We start from the raw sequence: 27,808 nt of genomic DNA on the forward strand, positions 1-27,808 counted from the left end.
AAATAAGAAAATACTAAGTTTTACTCTCCCGCTTCTTTCCTTTAAGTCTTCATTTGACTTTGAAATTGTACGAGAAAACTCACTTTTAAAGTCTTTGCTTTTCAAGTAACGATAAAGTCTCCTTCTTTCCAGTCCTTGTATTGCTCCTACTCCTTTTTCTTTCTTGTAATTTCTCCCTCACTTTTCCTCAGAGTTTCTCAACTGGCCCTCACAACAGCGCAGTGGAGGGACTGGGATACACCTGATTACTCCCTTTTACAGACCAGGAAACCAAGGCAGGTTACAGTCGGCTACGGAGCTCTGACTCAGCACGCACGGAACCCTCTATGCCACCCTGTTCGCTATTCCTCAGGGGACGGCCGCCCGGCGAACAGAATAAAGCTCGCACTGTGAGGCTTCCAAGGCTCGCTTCTCAAACACCCCGCGCGCGCTCACCCTCGGCGTTCTTCCCCTCCCCTCCTCTCCGGTTCTTCACGCCCTCCCCTCCTCGCGAGCAGGTGGTAGGCTCCGCGCTCAGCGCGCAGGCGCGCGCCGTCGTGGGCGGGGCGGGGCGGGCGCCGGGGGGCGGGGCGTTCGCGGGCTGGGTTTGGGGCCGCGGCGGGAGCGGGAGTCACCGCCACTCGAGTGCGCAGGCGCCTGGCGGTTACCGGTCTCGCCATGGAGCGGAAAGGTGAGCGGTGGAGCGGCCTCCCGCCACGAGGGGCAACGGCCGCCGGGGGCGAGGCCCGGGTCACCGCCGGGAGCTTCGCCTAACCGTCGCCGTCCGGTCCCCGGGCGTGCGGCACCCCTCCACTGAGGTGGCGCCGCCCCTCACCCCCAGCTTCTGGGCTGCGGGTCCGCGCCCCTCAGCTCGGGCGTCCTTCCGCGCCGGCAGTCATCGCCCCTTGTTCCCCGCCAGGCCGGCCCGCGGCTTGGGGCCGCTCCAGGGCCCGGCCCTCGCCCGGCGAGGCCGACCACTGCTCGCCAGCTCCCTGACCCGGCCCGAGCCCCCTCCGGCGCGCCCCGCCTGGGCGCTGCTTTGCGCCCCGTGGGCCGCCAGCCCCCCGAGCGGCCGCCCAGCAAACGCCGCGGCCCTCGGCCTGGAGCCGCCCCTCAGGCAGGCCCGGCGCCCGGGCCTCGCACCCCTGCTGGGTCTCCACCCTCACCTTGGTCGCCTCCTTTTCTCCCCATTCGCCCTTCATCCATCCCTCTCTCCTGCAGTGCTTGCGCTCCAGGCCCGAAAGAAAAGGACCAAGGCCAAGAAGGACAAAGCCCAGAGGAAGTGAGTTTCGCACCCCAACATCCCGTTCTCTGGGTCTATCCCTGCACTTCCTCTCCTCCGGTTTCACGCCTGGAACGTTCACGGGGTCTGGGGCACCCGGGCGGCCCCGGCCACATGGCCTCGGGGCGGCCGTGGAGGGTTGCGCCCCTGGAACCATGTGGGAGGGAGCTCCGGTTGCTGAAGGTCTGGTTCTGAGCAGCCCGGCGCCTGCTGGAAAAGGGCTATTGGTGGAGGACCGGAGCAGCCCGGACCATTACCTTCCCAACTACTGGATGAGGCACCGGCTCCCCTAGTTTGGGCCTTCGCACTGAGCTGTTGGATCATGATCAGTTTGTGAACTGTTCTCTTTCCATACCTGCTTCTCAGCGTCTTAACTTACCTCCTACGTGTGCAGGGTAGGCAGCCAGGAATTCTTGAATGAATTTTCCGTCTTTCGGTCTGCCAGCCTACACGCTCCCTTTTTTAGAGGAGGGCAGGAGCTTCCCCCCTGGGTTAGGCAACTTCCTGAGTCTGCAGGCGTCTCGCCTTCCTCGCGGTGTGCAGGCAGCCCCCTGGTCTGCAGCCGGTTTCGGTTGCTGCTTGTCTTGCGCTGAATGCAGAGGCCTTCTGGAGTGGGCATCGCAGCAGTGGCGGGGAAGTTGTTTAGCCAGCGCAGTTACGGATTCTGGCATGGTTTGTTCAGTGCCACAGGCCCGTTTTTATCAGCAGGATGCATAATCGTGGTTTAGCGCTATTGTGGGAAACACAAAAGTTGGTCAGAGCTTCATAAAAACGCCCAGTAGAGGGCTTCGCAAGTGAGTCTTAGTCTGAAGAACTTTTATCTTATACTCACGTTTAATTGCAGAGGGCCTTGGGAAAAAAATGCGTTATTTTCTGGACACTTTTCCATGTACTTGGGTCTACCTGGAGTTGTTAGACCATCTGCGTCTTTCTGAGCTGATGAAATTCATTTCCGAGGCTTCCCTAGGTTTCCTTTCTGAGTGATAATACAAGATCCGGGTATGTGTGCGTGTGTGTACGGATGTGTATTGTTTTTGGCGGCTACCTAATGTTTCAGGAGAACAGATAATGACTTCTATCAATAGAGCTAAAGAAGACGAACTCAACTCTTAACTTCTTGACAAACTCAAGAAGTTAAGTTAACGAACTCTTGGCTTCGTTTCCGTCAACTGTTTCATGAAATTTTTTATTTTGTGAAGTGCCTGGTAACCAGTGTATTTAAATTGTATGTATTTGATTTGCCTCTGATTATCCATATATGGATGATTCAAAAACCAATTTTTACTCAGATAGGTTTAATAGAAGCAACAAGGAGCTAACCTGGTTCTCCTGTGCAGTGGGAATTTAAATGTTTCTGTGTGTGTTCTCTGTGGTTCTGTATGTGTGTGTGTGTGTGTTTTGTTACTCTCTCTGGAGCTGATATGAAAGTGTTATAAACCAATATGTTTTCTGCCCTTGTAAGGAGGTGGTGATTTTACTACTCACTGTATTATTGAGAATTCTTCTGTCTTTGTTCTCTCCATAAGGAAATTAATATCAGCCTGAATCAACCTATAATTTGGGAGGTGAATATAGTAGGGGTGATCATATACTTTATTTTTAACCAGATATTCATTACTTTGGATTATCTATTTAGACCATATGTTTTATTTGTAAAGCTGAGTATATGTATTTTGGATTATCTGTTACTCCTCCATTCACCACTGTGGGTAACTTATAGAGTTACTTGCACAAAAACAAGTGAATACTGCATATAATTAGCAGTTACTGTACAACCTTGATTCTTTGAACCACCCTCATCTACTTGTAGTTTCAGAGGTGCTTTATTTTTTTATTTTAATTAATATTTTGATTTGAGGGGTACAGGTTTCTCCATCCTCCTTTTAAATACCTGAGATGTCTAATTAATTAGCTTGGTTAGGGAACTATGTCAGAAGTTCAAGCCCCATTTGACTCAGGTAACCTGACTATTCCATAACTTCTGACTGCACTCCTGATTTCCAGTCATTTTGCAAAGGCAGGCTGCTAGTTACCAGATTAGTGAGGAAGAAAGTCTGAGAAAAAGCATGCCATAGTTTAGTCTTTAGACTTTGGATTACTTAGTTAGGGAAACAGTCTTATATGTTAACAACTGGTAGCTCAGTCATAATGAAAACTGATCAGGACTTGTTTTTAAAAAAGCAAGCATTTAAATTAATAATTTTAGAAATTTTTCATTTAAAACAGTAAATAACATCCTAGTCATTTAGTCCTGGTGTGGTACAGGTAGAAAGGATTTTTAGTCTCTTTGTTTTGTGGATCTTAATACTGGAATCGACCTACTTGAGAGAATATGCCCAGGGAGCTGCACCTGTTTGTAGCAGTGTCAAAACTGGAATCCAGTGTTCCTATCTTCCAGTTCAGTGCTCTTTAGGATTTGTTTCCTTTCTGTTCTTTTAACTCTGCTGAAAGATCTGACTTGGGGATCTTTAGTTGTCTTACTTGGAGAATTCCTTCTTCATCTCACTTCTTCACACACTGTATTCTCATTTACTAATGTTAACTAGTTAGTGACAGTCTCTATTTTATTTACAGATAAGGAAATTGAGATTCACCAGATTACCCACCTAGAAAATTTGAAGCTAGGATTTTAACCCAGATCTTACACGCCCCAAAGTCCTCGTATATCTCCCAGTGACAATTCCTTTTGGTGTATCTAAGGACAATTATGATAGAGGCCAAGTGAACAGAGGCTTCTGCATAAGGGACTTCAGAATGCCTTGGTGTTGAGGTATACATTCATCGCCCCCTGGATATGTCTGTTTCTAAAGGATAGTGTTCTATCTCACTTTGTGCATTCAGTTTTCAATGTGTATATCAAAAGCTGTGTGCCTTTGTTTATTATAATTTTATAATTTAATGCGATTTACATCTGCATTTGAAATTGTATGGAATAGAAACATATATAGATGTACGTATATATTATATATATGTGTGTTTCTATTCCACAGAATTATATAATTCCAGAATAGATTTCATAACTGATTATTATGTAGCTTAGGAAGTTAGTTTGGACAGTAATTTACGCTGTATTTGCAGTTAAAGAACTTTATGGAGTTAGTATAAATTTGGTAGTAAAATTTTTTGAGCTGGAGAAGTGCTTTTGCTCATTTTAGCACTCATATATGAAATCAGAGGGGAGGAGGTTTTATTTCTTAATTTTCCAAAAATGTAATTGAAAACTCACAAGGGACAATACTTTGATAAAAATTTTTCAACATTTTTATCCAGTAAAGGGTAGAGTACATGAACTTGAAACAATTTTTTTTTAATTAAATGGTATTAGATGTGTTTTATGTTTAACAACGTACCTTGAAAATTGGTTCTGCCCCAGTTCCATATAGTGCAGGATTACCATTTTTTTTAAAGGTCTGCCTTTTTCATCATCTTAGGAATGGTTCCATATCAAGATGCTAGACAGTAGCTTCATTTAGCATTCCATCAAATGGATGGACCATAATTTATTTTAGTTTCTATTAATAAACATGCATATACTTTTTAAGACAAAAATAGAATTATTAAATATATTTTTCCCTAGTAAACATTACCAGGAACATTTTGTACAACTTAAGTATTTCACATCATTTTAAACATTCCGCTATAGGCTATTAATTCACAGCTAAGATGAATAGTCCTTTGGATTACCCTTGCTTCCATCAGTGATTATTTCTTTAGGTTAAATTCTTAGAAGTGATATAACTAGTGTGTACATTTAAAAAATTTTAAGTTCATATTGTAAAAGTTTTCTCCAGAAAAAGATGACCAGCTCCTATTCATAAAATATTTCAGTTCAGTCGCTCAGTTGTCTCTGACTCTTTGCGACCCCATGAATCGCAGCACACCAGGCCTCCCTGTCCATCACCAACTCCCGGAGTTTACTTAAACTCATGTCCATTAGGTCGGTGATGCCATCCAGCCATCTCATCCTCTGTCGTCCCCTTGTCTTCCTGCCCCCAATCCTCCCAGCATCAGAGTCTTTTCCAATGAGTCAACTCTTCGCATGAGGTGGCCAAAGTACTGGAGTTTCAGCTTTAGCATCAGTCCTTCCAAAGAACTGCCAGGACTGATCTCCTTCAGAATGGACTGGTTGGGATCTCCTTGCAGTCCAAGGGACTCTGAAGAGTCTTCTCCAACACCACAGTTCAAAAGCATCAATTCTTCAACGCTCAGCTTTCTTCACAGTCCAACTCTCATATCCGTACATGACTGCTGGAAAAACCATAGCCTTGACTAGACGGACCTTTGTTGGCAAAGTAATGTCTCTGCTTTTCAATATGCTATCTAGGTTGGTCATAACTTTCTTTCCAAGGTGTAAGCGTCTTTTAATTTCATGGCTGCAGTCACCATCTGCAGTGATTTTGGAGCCCAAAAGAATAAAGTCTGACACTGTTTCCACTGTTTCCCCATCTATTTCCCATGAAGTGATGGGACCGGATGCCATGATCTTTGTTTTCTAAATGATGAGCTTTAGGCCAACTTTTTCACTCTCCTCTTTTACTTTCATCAAGAGGCTTTCTAGTTCCTCTTCACTTTCTGCCATAAGGGTGGTATCATCTGCATATCTGAGGTTATTGATATTTCTCCTGGCCATCTTGATTCCAGATTGTGCTTCTTCCAGCCCAGCGTTTCTCATGATGTACTCTGCATACAAGTTAATAAGCAGGGTGACAATATACAGCCTTGACATACTCCTTTTCCTATTTGGAACCAGTCTGTTGTTCCATGTCCAGTTCTAACTATTGCTTCCTGAGCTGCATATAGGTTTCTCAGGAGGCAGGTCAGGTGGTCTGGTATTCCCATCTCTTCAAGAATTTTCCACAGTTTATTGTGATCCACACAGTCAAAGGCTTTGGCATAGTCAGTAAAGCAGAAATAGATGTTTTTCTGGAACTCTCTTGCTTTTTCCTTGATCCATTGGATGTTGGCAGTTTGATCTCTGATTCCTCTGCCTTTGCCAAAACCAGCTTGAACATCTGGAAGTTCACGGTTCATTGCTGAAGCCTGGCTTGGAGAATTTTGAGCATTACTTTACTAGGATGTGAGATGAGTGCAATTGTGTGGTAGTTTGAGCATTCTTTGGCATTGCCTTTCTTTGGGATTGAAATGAAAACTGACCTTTTCTAGTCCTGTGGCCACTGCTGAGTTTTCCAAATGTGCTGGCATATTGAGTGCAGCACTTTCACAGCATCATCTTTCAGGATTTGAAACAGCTCAACTGGAATTCCATCACCTCCACTAACTTTGTTCGTAGTGATGCTTCCTAAGACTGACCTGACCTCACATTCCAGGATGTCTGGCTCTAGATGAGTGATCCACACCATCGTGATTATCTGGGTCGTGAAGATCCCTTTTGTACAGTTCTTCTGTGTATTCTTGCCACCTTTTCTTAATATCTTCTGCTTCTGTTAGGTCTATACCATTTCTGTCCTTTATTGAGCCCATCTTTGCATGAACTGTTCCCTTGGTATCTCTGATTTTCTTGAAGATATCTCTAGCCTTTCCCATTCTGTTGTTTTCCTCTATTTCTTTGCATTGATCACTGAGGAAGGCTTTCTTTAGAACTCTGCATTCAGATGCCTATATCTTTACTTTTCTCCTTTGCTTTTCGCTTCTCTGCTGCTGCTAAGTCACTTCAGTCATGTCCAACTCTGTGCGACGGCAGCCCACCAGGCTCCCCCGTCCCTGGGATTCTCCAGGCAAGAACACTGGAGTGGGTTGCTATTTCCTTCTCCAATGCGTGAAAGTGAAGTTGCTCAGTCGTGTCTGACTCTTAGCGACCCCATGGACCGCAGCCTACCAGACTCCTCCGTCCATGGGATTTCCAGGCAAGAGCACTGGAGTGGGGTGCCATTGCCTTCTCTGTTCGCATCTCTAGAAGCAGTTTATTTTAATGAGAGGATGCAAAGAATAAACAATAGACATCATAAGTAAATTACATAGTATGTTAAGTGATAAGGTGGAAAATAGAGGGAGATAAGAGGGATTGAGAAGCTGGGATGGGGGTGCAGTTTTAAATAGGGTGAAGGATGCCCCATTACTAAGGTGACACTTGTAGAAGGACGGGTGCCGGCGGAGTGTTAGGAATAGGAATGTTCTTCCAGCCCCTGCTTAGCCTCCAGGACTGGGCAGTATGACTTGAAAAGCTTCTCAAAACTGGTAATCTACGAGATACCTTAATTTGTTTTATTGCTAACAAAGTTGACCATTTGGAGGATATTATTGGCCATCTACTATCTTTTGCCCATTTTTATATTGGATGTTGATTCTTTTCTAATCTTAAGAGCTACTTGATAAGAATATAGTTTTTGTTATGGGGCAGGTTTGTATTTCAACATCATAGCCTTTCAAATTGCATTTATAGTGTGTTTTTGACATAAATTGACTTTTTATAAAATGTGGCTAATCTATCTTTTTCTTTGCTTTTTGACATTTTCAAACGTAATTGTCAACTGTCTGATGTTTAAAAAACAGTGGCATTTTAAATTTTGTGTGATTCCATTAAAATATGTACTTCGAAAATTATATACTACTAAAATTTCACTTTTAGAATGCTGTTGTCAGAAATGTTTTCTTGTCTTCTTTCTCAGTAAGTATATATATGTTACTAAATTTTATTTCTGTTAGTGTTTCTTGTATAGCAAGACCCAGAAGGTTTACCTTTACCGTGTTCCTTTAGATTGCTTGAAACCAGCAACTTGTTGAAATGCTAAAAGTGACTGTTGCTTAGGAACTCCTTTGTTAAAAATGAAGAAAAGACAGGATGGTCAACAAAAATTCATTTTTACCATATTTTTTAGACCTGGTAGAATAACTATAGCAAACGTTTTTTTCCTCCCACCTCATATAGACTTTTGCCTGGTGTTCCCCAGATCCTGTCTACCACCAATGCTGGTTTGGGGACTAAGTTCATTTTTATATTAACTAAAGTACTTTTATGCTTCTCTCACTGTATCTGAAGTAATCCAAGCATATAAAAAAAATTCAGATAGCTAGGAGTTTTAATGATTTAGCAGAAGAGATATAAGTATCTAAATATATTTTTTACAGTTTTTCTTTGAATTTAAGATGCTATTAGTTTTTAATTCACCATTTTATTAAATACTCCCAGTTAACCTGATAGCACCATTCACTGTAAGATGTGTCTTTATTTCAGAGATGTTAATTGGTGGGAAACATTTCCATGTTTGAATTTGTGAAATGCAGTAATTCCGAGGTTGTGCAGAATTGACAGCTTGATTGTCAAGAGAAAATGGCAAAATCCACCTCAACTTCAACAGTTATCAACTATGGCTGATGTTATTTCACCTATGTCTTCTGCTTCCTTCCATCTTATTTTAAAGCAAACCCCAGACATACCATTTGGTAAGATTGGGACTCTTTCTTTTTTTTCTTTTAGGCCACATCATGTGACATGAGGTATCTTAGTTCCCTGGTCAGGGATTGAACATATACCCCCTGCGCTGGGACCACAGGAGTCTTAACTACTGAACTGCCAGGGAAGTCCTGGACTCTTCATTTTTAAATACATAACTGCAGTACTATTATCACACCTAAAAATTTTGTCACACACGAAATTTTTTCAGTTTAGTTCAGTTGCTCAGTCGTGTCCGACACTTTGCGACCCCATGAATCGCAGCACACCAGGCCTCCCTGTCCATCACCAACTCCCGGAGTTCACTCAGACTCACGTCCATCGAGTCAATGATGCCATCCAGCCATCTCATCCTCTGTCATCCCTTTCTCCTCCTGCCCCCAATCCCTCCCAGCGTCAGAGTCTTTTCCAATGAGTCAACTCTTCGCATGAGGTGGCCAAAGTATTGGAGTTTCAGCTTTAGCATCATTCCTTCTAAAGAAATCCTAGGGCTGATCTCCTTCAGAATGGACTGGTTGGATCTCCTTGCAGTCCAAGGGGCTCTCAAGAGTCTTCTCCAACACCGCAGTTCAAAAGCATCAAGTCTTTGGCGCTCAGCGTTCTTCACAGTCCAACTCTCACATCCATACATGACCACAGGAAAAACCATAGCCTTGACTAGATGGACCTTTGTTGGCAAAGTAATGTCTCTGCTTTTGAATATGCTATCTAGCTTGGTCATAACTTTTCTTCCAAGGAGTAAGTGTCTTTTAATTTCATGGCTGCAGTCACCATCTGCAGTGATTTGGGAACCCCAAAAATAAAGTCTGACACTGTTTCCACTGTTTCCCCATCTATTTCCCATGAAGTGATGGGACCATGATCTTCGTTTTCTGAATGTTGAGCTTTAAGCCAACTTTTTCACTCTCCTCTTTTCACTTTCATCAAGAGGCTTTTTAGTTCCTCTTCACTTTCTGCCATCAGGGTGATGTCATCTGCATATGTGAGGTTATTGATATTTCTCCCGGCAATCTTGATTCCAGATTGTGTTTCTTCCAGTCCAGCGTTTCTCACGATGTACTCTGCATATAAGTTAAATAAGCAGGGTGACAATATACAGCCTTGACGTACTCCTTTTCCTATTTGGAACCAGTCTGTTGTTCCATGTCCACTTCTAACTGTTGCTTCCTGACCTGCATACAGATTTCTCAAGAGGCAGGTTAGGTGGTCTGGTATTCCCATCTCTTCAAGAATTTTCCACAGTTTATTGTGATCCACACAGTCAAAGGCTTTGGCATAGTCAGTAAAGCAGAAATAGATGTTTTTCTGGAACTCTCTTGCTTTTTCCATGATCCAGCAGATGCTGGCAATTTGATCTCTGGTTCCTCTGCCTTTTCTAAAACCAGCTTGAACATCAGGGAGTTCACGGTCACGTATTGCTGAAGCCTGGCTTGGAGAATTTTGAGCATTACTTTACTAGGATGTGAGATGAGTGCAATTGTGTGGTAGTTTTGAGCATTCTTTGGCATTGCCTTTCTTTGGGATTGGAATGAAAACGGACCTTTTCCAGTCCTGTGGCCACTGCTAAGTTTTCCAAATGTGCTGGCATATTGAGTGCAGCACTTTCACAGCATCATCTTTCAGGATTTGAAACAGCTCAACTGGAATTCAATCACCTCCACTAGCTTTGTTCGTAGTGATGCTTTCTAAGGCCCACTTGATTTCACATTCCAGGATGTCTGGCTCTAGATGAATGATCACACCATCGTGATTATCTGGGTCGTGAAGATCTTTTTTGTACAGTTCTGTGTATTCTTGCCACCTTTTCTTAATATCTTCTGCTTCTGTTAGGTCCAGACCATTTCTGTCCTTTATCAAGCCCATCTTTGCATGAAATGTTCCCTTGGTATCTAATTTTTTGGAAGCGATCTCTAGTCTTTCCCATTCTGTTGTTTTCCTCTATTTCTTTGCATTGATCGCTGAAGAAGGCTTTCTTATCTCTTCTTGCTGTTCTCTGGAACTCTGCATTCAGATGCTTATATCTTTCGTTTTCTCCTTTGCTTTTCACCTCTCTTCTTTTCACAGCTATTTGTAAGGCCTCCCCAGACAGCCATTTTGCTTTTTTGCATTTCTTTTCCATGGGGATGGTCTTGATCCCTGTCTCCTGTACAGTGTCATGAACCTCATTCCATAGTTCATCAGGCACTCTATCTATCAGATCTAGGCCCTTAAATCTATTTCTCACTTCCACTGTATAATCATAAGGGATTTGATTTAGGTCATACCTGAATGGTCTAGCGGTTTCCCTACTTTCTTCAATTTAAGTCTGAATCTGGCAATAAGGAGTTCATGATGTGAGCCACAGTTAGCTCCTGGTCTTGTTTTTGTTGACTGTATAGAGCTTCTCCATCTTTGGCTGCAAAGGATGTAATCAATCTGATTTTGGTGTTGACCATCTGGTGATGTCCATGTGTAGAGTGTTCTCTTGTGTTGTTGGAAGAGGGTGTTTGCTATGACCAGTGCATTTTCTTGACAAAACTCTATTAGTCTTTGCCCTGCTTCATTCTACATTCCAAGGCCATATTTTTATTAGGTTGGTGCAAACGTAATGGCCATTTCAGAGTGTGGATTTTAAATCATTATAATCAGGCTCAAACATCTTTATTACTCAAAATAGGAACCACTATAATCAACCCATTTTTGCCAACAAGAATTAAGTTTGTTTATTCCTGTAGTGTAAAAATCCATGCTTTGGGGTTTGACGAACTCTTAGAAAGCATTTTCTGCCTTCTGGCTGTGGAAGTGTTTTCCCTGCAAAAAGTTTTCTAGATGCTTGAAGAAGTGGTAGTCGGTTAGGGGGAGGTCAGATGAATATGGCAGATGAGGCAGAACTTCGTAGCCCAATTTGTTCAACTTTTGAAGCGGTCAGGTGTTGTAGTGTAGAAGCATTGGGCCCTTTCTGTTGATCAGTGCCGGCTCTAGGCATTGCAGTTTTCGGTGCATCTCATCAAGTTGTTGAGCATACTTCTCAGATGTAGTGGCTTCGCCGGGATTCAGAAGCTTTAGTGGGTCAGGTGGGCAGCCGACCACCGAACAGTGACCATGACCTGTGCTTTGCAGCCCTTCTCAGTCCAGCTGCTGAGCTGGTCGTTGCCAGTTGTCATATAAAACCCACTTTTGGTCGCACATCATGATCTGATTGAGGAATGATTCGTTGTTGTTGCATAGAGTAAGAGAAGACAACACTTCAAAATAAAGATTTTTTTGATTTTCGGTCAGCTCAGCTTACTGAGCTTTTCCATCTTTCCAATTTGCTTGAAATGCCGAACAGTTGTAGAATGGTTGACACTGAGTTCTTCAGCAGCTTCTTGTGTAGTTGTAGGAAGATCAGCTTCAACGATGGCTCTCAGTTAGTCATTGTAACTTCCTCTGGCCAGCCACTATGCTCCTCATCGTGCAGTCTCTAATCTCCTTTGCAAAACCTCTTGAGGCAGCCCTGCACTGTTGGCAGTTCCTGGGCCAAATGCATTGTTGATGTTGTGAGTTGTCTCTGCTGCTTTATGACTCATTTTGAACTCAAATAAAATCGCTTGAGGGACTCCCCTGGTGATACAGTGGATAAGAATACACTTGCCGATGCTGGGAACATGGGTTCAGTCCCTGGCCTAGGAAGATTGAACACGCCTCAGAGCAGCTAAGTCCGTGCACAACAACTACTGAGCCCAGGCTCTAGAGCCTGTGAGCCGCAACTGCTAAGCCCGTACTCGTAGAGCCTGTGCTCCACGACGAGAGAAGCCTGGGCACCGCAACGAAGAGTAGGCCCCGCTCGCTGCAACTGAGAAAAGCCTGTGAGCAGCAATGAAGACCCAGGGCAACCAAAAATAATAAATAGAAGTATAGAAAGATAAGAAAACTGTTCAGATTTGCTTTTTGTCTAACATCATTTCCATAATCCAAAATAAATATAAAACAAGTATTGTCATTAGCAGCAAGTAATAAATCATTAGCAAAAAACACCCATAAAGTGAGAAATGCACATTGAAATAATCTATGACATAAACACATTTATTTAAGAATGTATTCCAACATCAGATGGCAAATTTCAGCAGTGCAAAAACTGCAGTTACTTTTGCACCAGCCTGTTAGCTGTGGCATGGAAGTCGTGGCATGGGGGATCTGGCTTCCCAACCAGGGATGACACCTGGGCTCCCTGCATGGGAGGTGCAGAATCTTAGCCACTGGACCACTAGGGATGTCCCTGTTTCGTGCAGTTTTACGGAGGTATAGTTTATATACCATAAAATTCACCTGTGTAAAGTGTATAGTTCAGTGGTTTTCAGTATGTTCACAGTCTTGGAAGCATCACCACTATCTGGTAAGTTTGAAATATTTCCATCACCTCAAAAAGAAATGCTGTACCCATTTACAGCCACTCCTCATTACCTCCCAATCTATCTGACCTCCCCCCGTCGGCAACCACTAATTTACTTACTTTCTCCATATATTTGCCTAGGCTAGACATTGTGTATAAATAGAATCATACTATATGTGGGTCTTTTGTGACTGACCCCTTTCATTTAGCATGTTTTTAATGTTCGTGCATTTTGTAGCGTGTATAGTTGTTATTTCTATTGATTGTCCTGTTTTTGGCCAATGGGAGTCCCTTCATGATGGCTCCTGAGTAGTTTTGACTCGACCTGAGGCATTTTTGATAGTTTTTGGTGTCTGGTGTGACAGTTTGTTCAGACTTGTACATTTTCTGCCCCAGACTAGGAAGTAGCCCTTTCTCTAAGAATACTCTTCTAGTGAGAAATGACATTTAGAAATCACAATCAGGGCACTTATTTCTACTAAATTTAGTCATTGTTTCTAGGACTTATCTGTGGTTAAGAAGTAAGTTATGTTTTTCTCTTTAAAAAAATAATGAGTTTATGTTATACTTAAAAATCAAATTGAATGACCCAGGGATTTTCCTTAGATTTTACATCTGTATCTTCTTTCTCTCAAATTGAAAACCCCAGTTCTCAACAGCATCAACATGATTATTAATTTTCTTTCCTCACAAGCATGAATACAAAATAGTCTGAGAATGACAATGTCAGTACTACCACCAGTAATATGATTACTGAAGAAAGCTGATGATTTCTTCAGATTGTTGTTCTTAGGGCACAGTTTTTCACTAGGGGTGTAGAGTCAAATTCCTGAGTTTTAAAGTTATGTGAGCTAGTTTCTTGCTGTGTGATTATGTTACCACCTGGTACAAAGATTCATTTGTTTAACTTTTGCTTCATTTTACATCATCTTTGGCTTTTTAAAAATCTAATAGAGTTTGGGTCATCTGTGTTCTTAGTTTAGAATGAATATTGTATGTACAATAATTTGTGATTGTGTTAATTTATTTTTAGAATATGGCTTCTGAAGCATATGATTAATAAGCCCAAAGGGAATGGTGATTATTAGAATATGGGGTGGGCTTTCTCATTTGCTCTGTGAGAAGATGAGTCATGTTACCAGGTCTTCCAATTTTTTGAGAGACTTGGAAATTTTTGTTTTAATGTGACTTTTAATTTTTAAAAAACTATTATAAAAGTTAGAGGCAGGATTTTACAGCCTGCAGTTTGTTCAGTCGCTCCGTCATGTCCGACTCTTTGCGACCCCATGAACCACAGCACGCCAGGCCTCCCTGTCCATCACCAACTCTGGAATCCACCCAGACTCATGTCCATTGAGTTGATGATGCCATCCAACCATCTCATCCTCTGTCGTCCCCTTCTCCTCCTGCCCTCAATCCCTCCCAGCCTCAGGGTCTTTTCAAATGAGTCAGCTCTTCGCATCAGGTGGCCAAAGTATTGGAGTTTCAGCTTCAACATCAGTCCTTCCAGTGAACACCCAGGACTAATCTCTTTAGGATGAACTGGTTGGATCTCCTTGCAGTCCAAGGAACTCTCGAGAGTCTTCTCCAACACCACAGTTCAAATGCATCAATTCTTCGGCGCTCAGCTTTCTTTATAGTCCAACTCTCACATCCATACATGACCACTGGAAAAACCATAGCCTTGACTAGATGGACCTTTGTTGACAAAGTAATGTCTCTGCTTTTGAATATGCTATCTAGGTTGGTCATAACTTTCCTTCCAAGGAGTAAGTGTCTTTTAATTTCATGGCTGCAATCACCATCTGTAGTGATTTTGGAGCCCAGAAAAATAAAGTCAGCCACTGTTTCCCCATCTCTTTGCCATGAAATGATGGGACCAGATGCCATGATCTTAGTTTTCTGAATGTTTAGCTTTAAGCCAACTTTTTCTTCACTCTCCTCTTTCACTTTCATCAAGAGGCTCTTTAGTTCTTCTTTACTTTCTGCCATAAGGGTGGTGTCATTGCATATCTGAGGTTATTGATATTTCTCCTGGCAGTCTTGATTCCAGCTTGTGCTTCATCCAGCCCAGCATTTTGCATGATGTACTCTGTATATAAGTTAAATAAGCAGGGTGACAATATACAGCCTTGACGTACTCCTTTCCCAATTTGGAACCAGTCCGTTGTTCCATGTCCAGTTCTAACTGTTGCTTCCTGACCTGCATATAGGTTTCTCAAGAGGCAGGTCAGGTGGCCTGGTATTCCCATCTCTTTCAGAATTTTCCAGTTTGTAATCTCTGCCGTAGAGTCTTCAGGGTGAGAGTTGTCATTAATTGGCTTATTCATTAGGCCTACTACTGTCTTTAGCGCTTCTCCCTAAAGTTATAGTAAACACAGTTGTGGAAAAACCCTGTGATTCTGTGTGCCTCTTCCTAGAGGATTAACTTGGAGTTTGAAAAAGATCTATGAGATTAGCTATGAAGACCACAGTATCTAGTTTTTTCAACTCCCTAAATAAGTGGTTTCAGAAGGTTGTCAGAAACCACAAAATAAGTGGTTTATACACAAAATATACACAAAATGAGTGAAATAAACTTCATTTTCAGAAAAGTATAGTAGCACTGGACAGAGAAGTTAGCTGGCTGGAGGTAGACAAATACAAATCATACCCATTTGTACAATGATGAGCCTGTGGTTATATAGATGAAGGTTAAGGTCAGATGTAATTCATTGCTATTGGGTAATTTATTGGTGGCTTAAATGCTTTGCACAGTAGATATTTAAAGATTGCCTATCAAAAAGTTTGAGAGCATTTGATATATATTTTAACTAGTATGTAAGAATTGTCACCAGTAGTGGTGAACAGTCATCAGTGACATGAAGTTTGGTGGTGGTATCGTGAGTCATGTTGATGACCTTTATATATTGTTTAATTTACTCAAGTTCTAAATTCTTTGTTTTGAGTGACTAGGCATTTTGAACAATGCTACCTGTCCTTTTGGGGGTGGACTTATGGAGAACCTGAAATACTAAAGTAGTCTTATTTTGTAACTAATAATAAAGGTAATTTTGGGGCAACTGTATCTTCTCATTCACTTTGCTCTTGATTGTGGTACTGCCCTTCAGCATGTGAAGGATCTTGAATGTCTTTTCAGCCAAGCTGTTCAACCACAGATGTCGGGTCCTTTCTATACATGAGCTTAATGGCGAGAGCCCTTGATACTTTTTTTCTCTTCCGTGACTACCTTTGCTTTTGAGAATAGATTTTGCAAGAATTGTATGTTGCATATTTCTTTGCTAGTGTTAAGAATATAATGACATAAATTAGGTAACATGCTTGTGTTGATTCCCTTCCCTGGTGGCTCAGCAGTAAAGAATCTTGCCTGCAGTGCAGTAGACCCCGTTTCAGTCCCTTTGTTGGGAAGATCCCCTGGAGGAGGGCATGGCAACCCACTCCAGTGTTCTTGTCCTGAGAATCCTATGGACAGAGGAGCCTGGCGGGCTGCGGTCCATGGGGTTGTACAGAGTCGGATACGACTGAAGCAACTCAGCAGCAGCAGCATGCTTGTGTTGTAGGTGGAAAGGTAGTAGAGGTATGTGCTCGCCTGTGTGCACGCACATGCGCTGAGTTGTGTCTGACTCTTTGCGACCCCATGGATTATAGCCCGCTAGGTTCTTCTGTCCATGGAAATTTCCAGGCAAGTATGCAGGAGTGGGTTGCCATTTCCTGCTCCAGGGGATCTTCCTGACCCAGGGATAGAACCCACGTCTCTTAAGTCCCCTGCATTGGCAGATGAATTCTTTACCACTGTGCCACTTGGGAAACTCATGTTCACATACTGTTTACCAAAAAGAGCTCGTCTTTTTGAATCCCATAGTCCTAGGTTCCACCTTGCCTCTAATGTGGTCATGGGGTGAACTTGGACTCCCTGAAGTCTGTGTTGCCGTGTCAGCTGCGGGTGAGGCTCTGATGATGACATTGTGCGTGCGTGCCTTGCTCAGTACTCAGCTGGAGTAATGTGCTTTGGTGACTACTCCCGTGTTCATGGGCTCTCCCTTACCTTAAATGGGTTTACCTTTGACGGTTAATGTAACATTTCTTACTGCTGTTCATGTGTTGAGCTGATGCTTTTAACTCATCTGTTGGTATTTCTCACATGTATATGTATGAATCAAGTCTAGATTGGAGTAGAATTGCCAAAGATCAGGGATAGTTTGTTTAATTTTGTGTACATATTATGTTAAACTTAGGCACTCAGATTTTTGTTTCATTGTTGCCAAACCCTTTTTTGAGGGGGATACAGTTGAACCCATAAAGTGGTTCCTTGATGATAGTTCTCTGCCATAGGAGCGCCTGCAATTATTCATTCCCTGAGGCAGAAAGAAATAGAAGACTAAAGTTTGCATGTAAGTAAACTAGTTTCTGAGGTGCTTTTTCCAGTCAGCTTTTAGTTTGTCTTTTGAAGCCAGAGCTAAATCATTTCTAAGACCCCAAATAACATCATCTTCAAATCAGTTCTTCCTCCTGACTTTTGTTTTATTTTTGAATCTTTCCAGGTGAAATTCTAGCATCTCTCACCTCTTTACTCAAGTGTCACAACCTTATTTAAAATAATGTCAGCATACTCTTGTCTCCTTACCCTACTTAGGTTTTTTATAGCCCTTCTCATAGCCTGACATAATAGAACATGTATCTCCTTGAGAGACGTTAAGAGAGAAGACTTTGATGGGACTTCTGTCCTCCCAAGTTTAGCAGTTCACCAGCTGAAGCTCAAAAACCAGACAGATAAATTCGGGCTCTTTTTGTCACCTTGTGCTAGCATGTGAACATAACGAAGACCCAGAACCCTTTTTTCCTCACAGCTGCATTTCCAGTGCCAGGAAGGTACCTGACATACCTGTTGGCACTCAGTAAAAATTAAATGAACAAATGTTTGCTTGCTTCTTTTCCCTTATTTCGTATATGTAATGCTAAAATTTATGTATCAGCCACTGATAACAGGATTAAAAGAACCACTGTGTTCCTAGGGGGTAGGTATTTCTCTGCCCTCATTTTAGGTACTGAGCAACTGAAGCCCAGAGAGCTTCTTGAGTTAGCAGTTCATCCAGAGTCTTGGGGCTCTGGCAGACTATAGAACCAGGATCAAACCTAAGTCTCCTAACATCAGAGACCTTGACTGTGTCTCCTGCATCTTTGGTTTCCAGGCCTCATACACTTTTACCATCTTCTCGTCAGAAGAATTTTTCTAAAGCACCACTTCTGCTGCTTAAGTTTCTTGATTTCCTTCCACATAAAACACTTCAATATTTGACATTTAATAACTCTTCACAGTCTGATTTCATTAGGTGATTGCTGGGGTTGGGCTGGGGTGTAATGCTTTTCAGTTGAGTGATACTGCTGCTGCTGCTAAGTCACTTCAGTCGTGTCTGACTCTGTGCGACCCCATAGACGACAGCCCACCAGGCTCCCCCGTCCCTGGGATTCTCCAGGCAAGAACACTGGGGTGGGTTGCCATTTCCTTCTCCAATGTGTGAAAGTGAAAAGTGAAAGTGAACTCGCTCAGTCGTGTCCGACTCTTCGCGACCCCATGGACTGTGGGGTGCCATCGCCTTGAGTGATGAGTACCAGCTAAAAAGGAGAGAAGATACTTGCCTTGTATATATACCTTTTCTAGGTATTTATATCCCATTTTACAGGCAGTGAGCAAAATAAAGTCTGTCCTTACGAAACTGGGAGTATGTAGGAAAAAACATCAATCGCTGAAGAAAAATGAAGTGGGGTAAAAGGGCAGGGGAGGGCATGCCCCTAACTACTGTTTTGTGTAGGAGGGTTGAGGAAGTTTTCTGAAACGGCAGCCTGTTAACATGGATCTAAAGAGATACATGGTCAGTAAGGTGGGTTTGAAGGGCAAAGCTGGACAGCGAAAAGATTATGTAAGGCCTTGTTTAAACCATTATGAAAACATCTATTTTGAGTGTAGTGGTTACCTAATATATAATATGTTATTATATATTAGTGCTTTATTAAAGATTGCCAGTTGTTTTTTGGTTTTGTTTTTTAAGTACAAGTCCAAAATGCTCCCTGTAGAAGCCTAGGCTGCTGAGATTGAGAGATCACTATTGCCATCTAGTGGCTGTTTAATCATAAATGTCAGTAAACCTTCCAGAAAATAAGCATGCTCTACAGAAGTTTGTGTTGCCATCTTAGGTGTATCAGTGCAAAATGTGGATGCCTGGGGGGGGGGGGGGGCAGGGGGCGGGGGGGAACCTTTATATATGAACTGTTACGAACCTCTACCCTCAAACACTTTACATAGTCCCTTTGAACAAAGACATTCATTTATATATTCACAATTTAATTATCAAAATAGGAAATAAAGTGTTAATACAGTATTTAATTTAGATCTTATTATTCAATTTTTGAATTTTCGTCAGTTGTCTCAATGTCTTTTGTAGAAAAAGGGTTTTTTCTGATGTATCTAACCCAGGATCATGCACTGATTTAGTTTCTGTGTCTCCTAAATCTACAGCAGTTCCTTGCCTGCCTTTGTGTTTCCCGACATTGGTGCTTTTTAAGAATATAGGCCATTTGTTCCTGAAATTTCTCTCAACTTGCTTTTTTCTGTTTCCTTGTGATTCGGCTTATACGCCAAATATATGTGTTGGCACTGCCTAAGTGAAATGTATCTTCCTTGGGGCACCACATCAGGAAGACAATTGTTACCTGTCTCAGTATTGGTGATGTTATCTTTGCTAAGTTAACGTAATGACTACCATATTTCTTTACCATAAAATTATGATTTTTTCCTCTTTGCAATTCATAAATTATTTCTGGGGAGATATTTTGGCCTGTATGTATAATTTTTTCCTTATCAAAATTTCACTGTTTCAGCATTCATTATTGATTCTCACCTAAAGCAGTTATTGATATGATGGTTACAAAATGATAATTACCTAATTCTACGATTTCCTTCTATGTAGTTAATTGGTCAGCGTTGTGTTACTAGAAAACTTTCCCTTTACTCCATTCATTTGTTTATCATTCTAGCCATCAACATTAGCATAAATTTATGGGGTCTCTTTTATTCAGTAGAATCTAATCAATTGCACTCATTATTATGATGCTCACATTCTTTCATATTTAGCCATTGGGACCCCTTCACACTGGCTTTTGGTTCTGTGACATGTCTCCTTTATTCTTTGAGCACTTCTGTACTTTCTGGTACAAGATAATTCTGTGTTTATCTTGTGCTTTTTCTGCCCCAACTCTGGAATCAGTCATTTCTTTGGGGAGCCCTGGTTCCTGTTAGTGAGGACTGGTTTTTAGAAGCCAAGATTTGGGTATGATTTTAAGTAAACTTTTAAAGTATGATTTTAAAACTTCTATATCACAATATGTTGGGATAGTAGGTTTCTGTGATATCACATTTCTTTATTTCTGATGAAAAACCTAGGTGGCAGAAGCTGTAATAACTCTTGGGCCCATTCTTTGACATTGCTCCAGTAACCTACTTTAGTGTAAGGCAATGATAATTAATGTTGTATTGTTGTAATTGAAGCTCCATGTTTCCATTTTGAAATAATACCACTGTACACTGTGTAACTAAGTAAAGTACTGAATGCATGAAGACATGTAAATTTCCTATCCCTGTAATAATCTGTAAAGCCAATTCTAAACTTTATGTAAAATACAAGCATAATAATCTAAAAAATTTCCAGAAGAGTACATTTCATTTTGAGGCTTTTTTGTTATATGGTGTGAGAAAATGTTCTAATTTGATTTTTTTACAAGTAGCTGGTCCAGTTTTTCTAGCACCGCTTTTTAAAATTGACCCGTGTCCCCTAGCATACACATAGGCTATTATTTCTCTTGTTTTATATATATAATTTTATTTGTTTATTTATGTTTGGCTGTGCTGGGTCTTTGTTGCTAGGTGGGCTTTCCTCTAGTTGTGGTGCGTGGGGGCTACTCTAGTTGTAGGTGCAGGCTCTCAATGTGGTGGCTTTTCTCGTTGCAGAGCATGGGCTCCAGGGCATGTGGGCTCAGTAGTTGCAGCCCCCAGGCTCTAGAGCACCAGCTCAATAGTTGTGGCATATGGGCTTAGTTGCTCTGCAGCACCTGGGATCTTCCAAGATCAGGGATCAAACCCATGTTTCCTGTGTTGGCAGGCAGATTCTGTACCACTGAACCACCAGGGTAGCCCCAACACCACTTCTTGAAGAGACTGTCTTTTCCCCCATTGTATATTCTTGCCTCCTTTGTCATAGGTTAATTACAAAAGTGTATGAGTTTATTTCTGGGCTCCCAGTTCTGTTCCATTTATGTGTTTCCATTTTTGTTCCATTACCATACTGTTTTGATAATTGTAGCTTTGTGGTATAATTTAAAATTAGGACACCTGATACCTCCAGCTCTTTTATTCTTTCTCAGGATTGTTTTGGCTCTTAAGAATCTTTTGTGTTGCTATACAGACTTTAGAATTACTAGTTCTATAGAAAATGCTATTGGTATTTTTAATAGGAACTGCATTGAATCTATAGATTACCTTGAGTAGCATGGTCATTTTAACAGTATTAATTCTTCCAGTTTGTGAACACAGCTAGTTTTTCCATCTGTGTTGTCTTCAGTTTCTTTCATCTGTGTATTATAGTTTTCTGAGTACAGATCTTTTTCTTTAGTTAGATTTATTCCTAAGTATTTTATTCTTCTAGATGTGATGGTAATTTGGGTTGTTTTTAAATTTCTCTTTCTGATAGTTTATTAGTATATAGAAATGCAACAAAGTTTTGTGTATTGATTTTGTATTCTGCAATTTTACCTATTCATTGATGACATCCAGTAGTATTTGGGTGTTATCTCTAGGATTTTCTGTGAATAGTATCATGTTATCTGGAGACAATGACAGTTTTACTTCTTCCTTTCCAATTTGGACTCCTTTTATTTATTAGTCCTAATGGGTTTTTGATGGAGTTTTTAGGATTTCTAGATGTAGTGTCATGTCATATGCAAATAGTAACAGTTACACTTTTTCCTTTTTAATTTGGATGCCTTTTCTCTTTCTTGCCTAATTGTTCTGGCTGGGACTTCAGTGCTATATTGAATACAATTGGTGAGAGTGGGCATCCTGTCTTGTTCCTGATTTTAGGGAAAAAGCCTCCAGCTTTTCACCATTGAGCATGATGGTCATTGTGGGCTTGTCACATCTGGCGTTAATGATACTGAGATATATTTCCCCTATAGCCGCTTTGTTGAGAGTTTTTAATCATAAATGGATGCTGAATTTTGTCAAATGCTTTTTTTGCATCTATTGAGAAGATCATATGATTTTTATCCTTCATTTTTTAATGTGGTATATCATGTTAACTGATTTGCAGATGTTGAACCATTCTTCATCCTTTGAGTAAACCTTACTTGATCATGATATATGATCTTTTCAATGTATTGTTTAATTTGGTTTACTAATGTTTTGTTGAGGATTTTTGCATGTATATTCATCAGTGATACTGGCCTGTAATTTTCTTTTCTTGTGGCATACTTGTCTAGTTTTGGGATTGGGGTAATGCTATCCTCAAAATGAATTTGGAAGAGTTCCCTTCTCTACTGTTTTTTGGAAGAGTTTGTGAAGGATTGGTATTAATTCTTATTTGAATATTTATTAGAATTCACCAGTGAAGCTGACTGATCCTGGACTTTGGTTGTTAAGAGGTTTTTGACTGCTGATTTAATCTCTTTACTAGTGATCAGTCTGTGTTCAGATTTTGTATTTCACCATGATTCAGTGTTGATAAGTTGTATGTTTCTAGAAATTTATCCATTTCTTATAGGTTGTCAAATTTGTTGGCATGTAATTGTTCCTAATATCAGTGACAGTCCTTTGTATTTCTCTTGCATCAGCTGTGACATCTCTTTCATTTCTGATGTTGAGTCTTCTCTTTTTGGTGAGTCTAGCTAAAGGTTTGTCAGTTTTGTTTACCTTTTCAAAGAACTAGCTCTTAGTTCCATTGATCTTCTCTCTTGTCTTTTCAGTCTATTTCATTTCTTCTAGTAATTTTGGGCTTTGTTTATTCTTTTTCTAGTTCCTTGAGGTGGAAACGTAGGATGTTTACTTGGGACTTATTTCTTCAGGTAGGCATTTATCACTCTCAACTTCCCTCTTGGAATTGCTTTTACTTCATCCCACAAATTTAGGTATGTTACTCTTCCCTTTTCATTTGTCTCAAGGTATTTATTTTTCTTTTGATTTTTTCTAAAGAAGAAACAGCCCATTTGTTGTTCAGCAGCATATTGATTTTTGTTTTTAATTTATTCTGGTTGCACTGGGTCTCCATTGTAGCGCATGGGCTTCTCGTTTGTGTGGCTTCTCTTGTTGTGGAGCACAGGCTCTAGGCACGGGCCTCAGTAGCTGCAGCATGCAGACTCAGTAGTTGTGGCTCGCAGGCCTAGTTGCTCCTTGTTATGTGGGATTTTCCTGGACCAGGGATTGAACCAGTGTTCCCTGCATTGGCAGGTGGATTTTTATCCTCTGTTCCACCAGGAAAGTCCAGCATGTTATTTTATCTCCACATACTTGTGAAATTTTTCAGTTTTCTCCATGTACTTAATTTTAGTTTCATATCATATGGTCAGAAAAGATGCCTGATATAATTTCAATCCTCTTAAATTTATTAAGACTTATTTTGTGGCCTAGCATATGATCTGTCTTGGAAAATCTTCCATGTATACTTTAGAAGAATGTGTTTTCTGTTGGTTTGGATGGGATGTATCTGTTAAGTCCATCTGGTCTAATGCATCATTCAGTGCTTATTTTTCCTAATTGATTGTCTGGATGGTGTCTCCATTGACTTCAGTGGGTTACTAGAATCCCTGCTGCTGTTGTATTGCTCTCTGCTTCTTTAATGATATGTCTGCTTTATACCTTCAGCTCTCCTTTGTTGGGTGCGTGCGTGCTGCATGCTTAGTTGCTCAGTCTTTCTGACTCTTTATGGCCCTTTGAACTACAGCCTACCAGGCTCCTCTGTCCATGGAATTGTTCAGGCAAGAATACTGGAATGGGTTGCCATTTCCTTTTCTAGAGGATCTTCCTAACCCAGGGATTGAATGCAGGTTTCCTCTGTCTCCTTTATTTCAGGCAGATTCTTTACCCCCTTAGCCATCAAGGAAGCCTGTTGGGTGCATTAGTTCAGTTCAGTCGCTCAGTCGTGTCCAACTCTTTGCGACCCCATGAATCGCAGCACGCCAGGCCTCCCTGTCCATCACCAACTTCTGGAATTCACTCAGACTCACGTCCATCGGGTCAGTGATGCCATCTAGCCATCTCATTCTGGGTCGTCCCCTTCTCCTCCTGCCCCCAGTCCCTCCCAGCATCAGAGTCTTTTCCAATGAGTCAAGGCTGTATATTGTCACCCTGCTTATTTAACTTCTATGCAGAGTACATCATGAGAAACGCTGCACTGGAAGAAACACAAGCTGGAATCAAGATTGCCGGGAGAAATATCAATAACCTCATATATGCAGATGACACCACCCTTATGGCAGAAAGTGAAGAGGAGCTAAAAAGCCTCTTGATGCAAGTGAAAGAGGAGAGTGAAAAAGTTGGCTTAAAGCTCAACATTCAGAAAATGAAGATCATGGCATCCGGTCCCATCACTTCATGGCAAATAGATGGGGAAACAGTGGAAACAGTGTCAGACTTTATTTTTTTGGGCTCCCAAATCACTGCAGATGGTGACTGCAGCCATGAAATTAAAAGACACTTACTCCTTGGAAGGAAAGTTATGACCAAGCTAGATAGCATATTCAAAAGTAGAGACATTACTTTGCCGACTAAGGTCCGCCTAGTCAAGGCTATGGTTTTTCCTGTGGTCATGTATGGATGTGATAGTTGGACTGTGAAGAAGGCTGAGTGCCAAAGAATTGATGCATTTGAACTGTGGTGTTGGAGAAGACTCTTGAGAGCCCCTTGGACTGCAAGGAGATCCCAACCAGTCCGTTCTGAAGGAGATCAGCTCTGGGATTTTTTGGAAGGAATGATGCTAAAGCTGAAACTCCAGTACTTTGGCCACCTCATGCAAAGAGTTGACTCATTGGAAAAGACTCTGATGCTGGGAGGGATTGGGGGCAGGAGGAGAAGGGGACGACCCAGAATGAGATGGCTGGATGGCATCACGGACTCGATGGACAGGGAGGCCTGGCGTGCTGCGATTTATGGGGTCACAAAGAGTCGGACACGACTGAGCATCTGAACTGAACTGAAGTTTGATCCTGTTCTGAAGCTCAGCATTTCCTTTTCTTCCCTCATTTTATGTTTTTGATCTCACATTTTACTTGTGTATCTGTTAGTTATTGTTACCATAATTATTTTTACAACTTTTGGCTTTTAACCCTCATACTGTTAGTAGCTATAATAGTGATTAGTCCACTTTATTTTTACTTTTCTAGTGAAATTTCTTGTTTCATATATTTTCTTATTACCAGTTAGCACTCTTTCTTTCCAGCTTAAAGAAATCCCTTTAACATTTCTTTTTAAGGCCAGTTTGGTAGTGGTGAACAATTTTAGATTTTGTTTGTCTGAAAGACTCTTATCTCCTTGAATTCTGAATCACTTTCCTAGGTAGAGTATCCTTCATTAGGAGGTTTTGTCCTTTTGGTTTTTCTTTTAGAAGTTTGACTGTATTGGCCATTTCCTTCTAACCTGCAGAGTTTTTGCTGAAGAATCTACTGATAATCTTATGGGGGTTCCCTTGCCACATAACAAGTTGTTTTCTTCTTGCTGCTTTTAGTGTTTTCTCCTTGTCCTTAACTTTTGAGATTTCAGCTATAATGTTTTGGTGTGCATCTCTGGGTCTGTCTTCCTTGGAACCTTCTGGGATTCCTGGATCTGGATGTCTGCTCTGTGGAGCGTCAACTTTATTATACAGACTTTCAGTTAACCTCCCTCTTTACCATCCCTCTTCTCAACCTGCGTTCCTGTCCCCCTTCTCCACTTTAGGTCCCCTTACACTTTTCTTTTCCCCTTGATTGCCAGAGCATTTCTCTCTCTCCCTGTCTCTACATTATAGTAGATTTATCATTTTATTTTAGTTTTTTGGCTTTGAGTGAAGAGATGATATAAATGTAATTGTACAGTCTATTATAGTTTCTGTTTCTAGCTTTTTGCTTTTAATTAATGCTGTCATAGCCATTGTTATACCTAAATCTTTGTGTATGTGTTCATTTTTCTATAATAAAAAACTCTTTTTGTTTTAAAATAATTACAGATTCACAGGAAGTTGCAAAGACAGGACAGGGAGGTCCCAGGGAGCCTTTGTCCAGTTTCCCCCAGTGGTTGCTTCTTAACAATATGTAAGAAATTGACCTTGGTATAAAGTGTGTGTGGTGTGTGTGCTTATCTTAATTTTTAGGATAAATATAAGTGAAATCATTCAAAATTATTGTGACTGTTACCTAATTATGCAAATAACCTATTTAGAATGCTTCTTGTTGTAAGTAACCAAATTCAGACTCACTTCCTAGGCTGTATCTAGAGGGGTTAATGGGGCTTCCCTGATGACTCAGTGGTAAAGAGTCCACCTGCAATGCAGGAGACATGGGTTCGATCCCTGGGTTGGAAAGATTCCCTGGGGAAGGAAATGGCAACCTACTCCAGTATTCTTGCCTGAAAAATTCCATGGACAGAGAAGCCTGGTGGGCTACAGTCCATGGCGTCGCAAAAGAGTCAGATACTACTTAACAACTAAACAACAAAAAGGAGTTAATCTGTGAGGCTAGACTCTGAATATATCTCCATGGATTTGCCTGTTTTTCTCCACTCCTAGCCAGTAAATGGCTTAGCTTAGTTTTTCTGTGTTTTAGCATCATTTTCAGACATTTGCCTCGTATTTCGTGGTAGTACTCCCCTCTGACGATCGCTTGGTTCTTGTTGCTTAAAATTTCAGAAGTAGAACTTTCAACATCCATTCTTTCCTTCCCTAAAGATTTCTAGATCTTGCTTGGATCATGCAAGGGAGGTGTTTTACCTATGGGAAGGAAGGGTAGTTAGGGCTAGGGGATTGGCAGCCTTGCCAAGTTGTGGAGGGTTATTTCCGAAAAGTAAATGATACCAGACAGAAGAAGCAGCTGAGCATGAGAGAAGTCCAGTCTCCCTGCACTCTTCCCAACCTAATAGTAAGTTGTATTTTTTTAAAAATTTTGCCTGTTTTTGAAATGATGTGGCTATTTCCTGAGTAATTCTCATAGGAGAAGATGCCGACAATTCAGAATTGTACTATATAAGACAAAATTTTTTATTTCTTCACTCTTTTCCAAGAGGGGAACCAACCGTTAACAATTGTCTGTATCCTTGCAATTCTTAGTTTTAACTGTTTACTAATGTGTGTACCTGTATACATTTTTAAAAAAATCAAAGCACACACACACATACACACACATATATTATCCAGTTACTTGCCTTTTTCATCATAATGGTGTGTCTTAACTTTCCTTGAATAGTACTTCTTCAGTTATATGAATGTGCTGTAAATTACTTAATTGCTACTATTGATTACAAATTATATTCATCTATTTTACACTAACAATAAAGTGGTGACTTCTTTTGCTTTAGTCTTTAGTTCCTGCTTAGTTAAAAGATCTGGGAGTCTAGCTATTGTTGTGACATCACAGCATCATGCTAAAGCACTGTTACAAGTTCTCATAATGTTTTGGGGATTGGTTTTTTCCTATGTTGATTTTTTTTTATCCCCAAATTGTGGTAAAGTACACATAACAAAATCTACCACCTTAACCATTTTACCTGTACAGTTCA

The 27,808-nt window shown here is 41.1% G+C and overlaps 1 protein-coding gene across 1 annotated transcript in view; it reads left to right on the top strand.

Moving 5' to 3' along the window:
- The window catches only part of SRPK1 (SRSF protein kinase 1), a 68,544-nt gene continuing 41,315 nt past the window's right edge, over positions 580-27,808 (top strand). The window contains 3 exon segments of the mRNA XM_005696261.3: positions 580-690; positions 692-715; positions 717-1,261. Of these exon segments, the coding sequence (XP_005696318.3) occupies positions 658-690; positions 692-715; positions 717-1,261 (602 nt within the window). The 5' untranslated portion in view covers positions 580-657.

This window comes from Capra hircus, chromosome 23 (assembly GCF_001704415.2).
Source record: "Capra hircus breed San Clemente chromosome 23, ASM170441v1, whole genome shotgun sequence".
NCBI lineage: Eukaryota > Metazoa > Chordata > Mammalia > Artiodactyla > Bovidae > Capra > Capra hircus.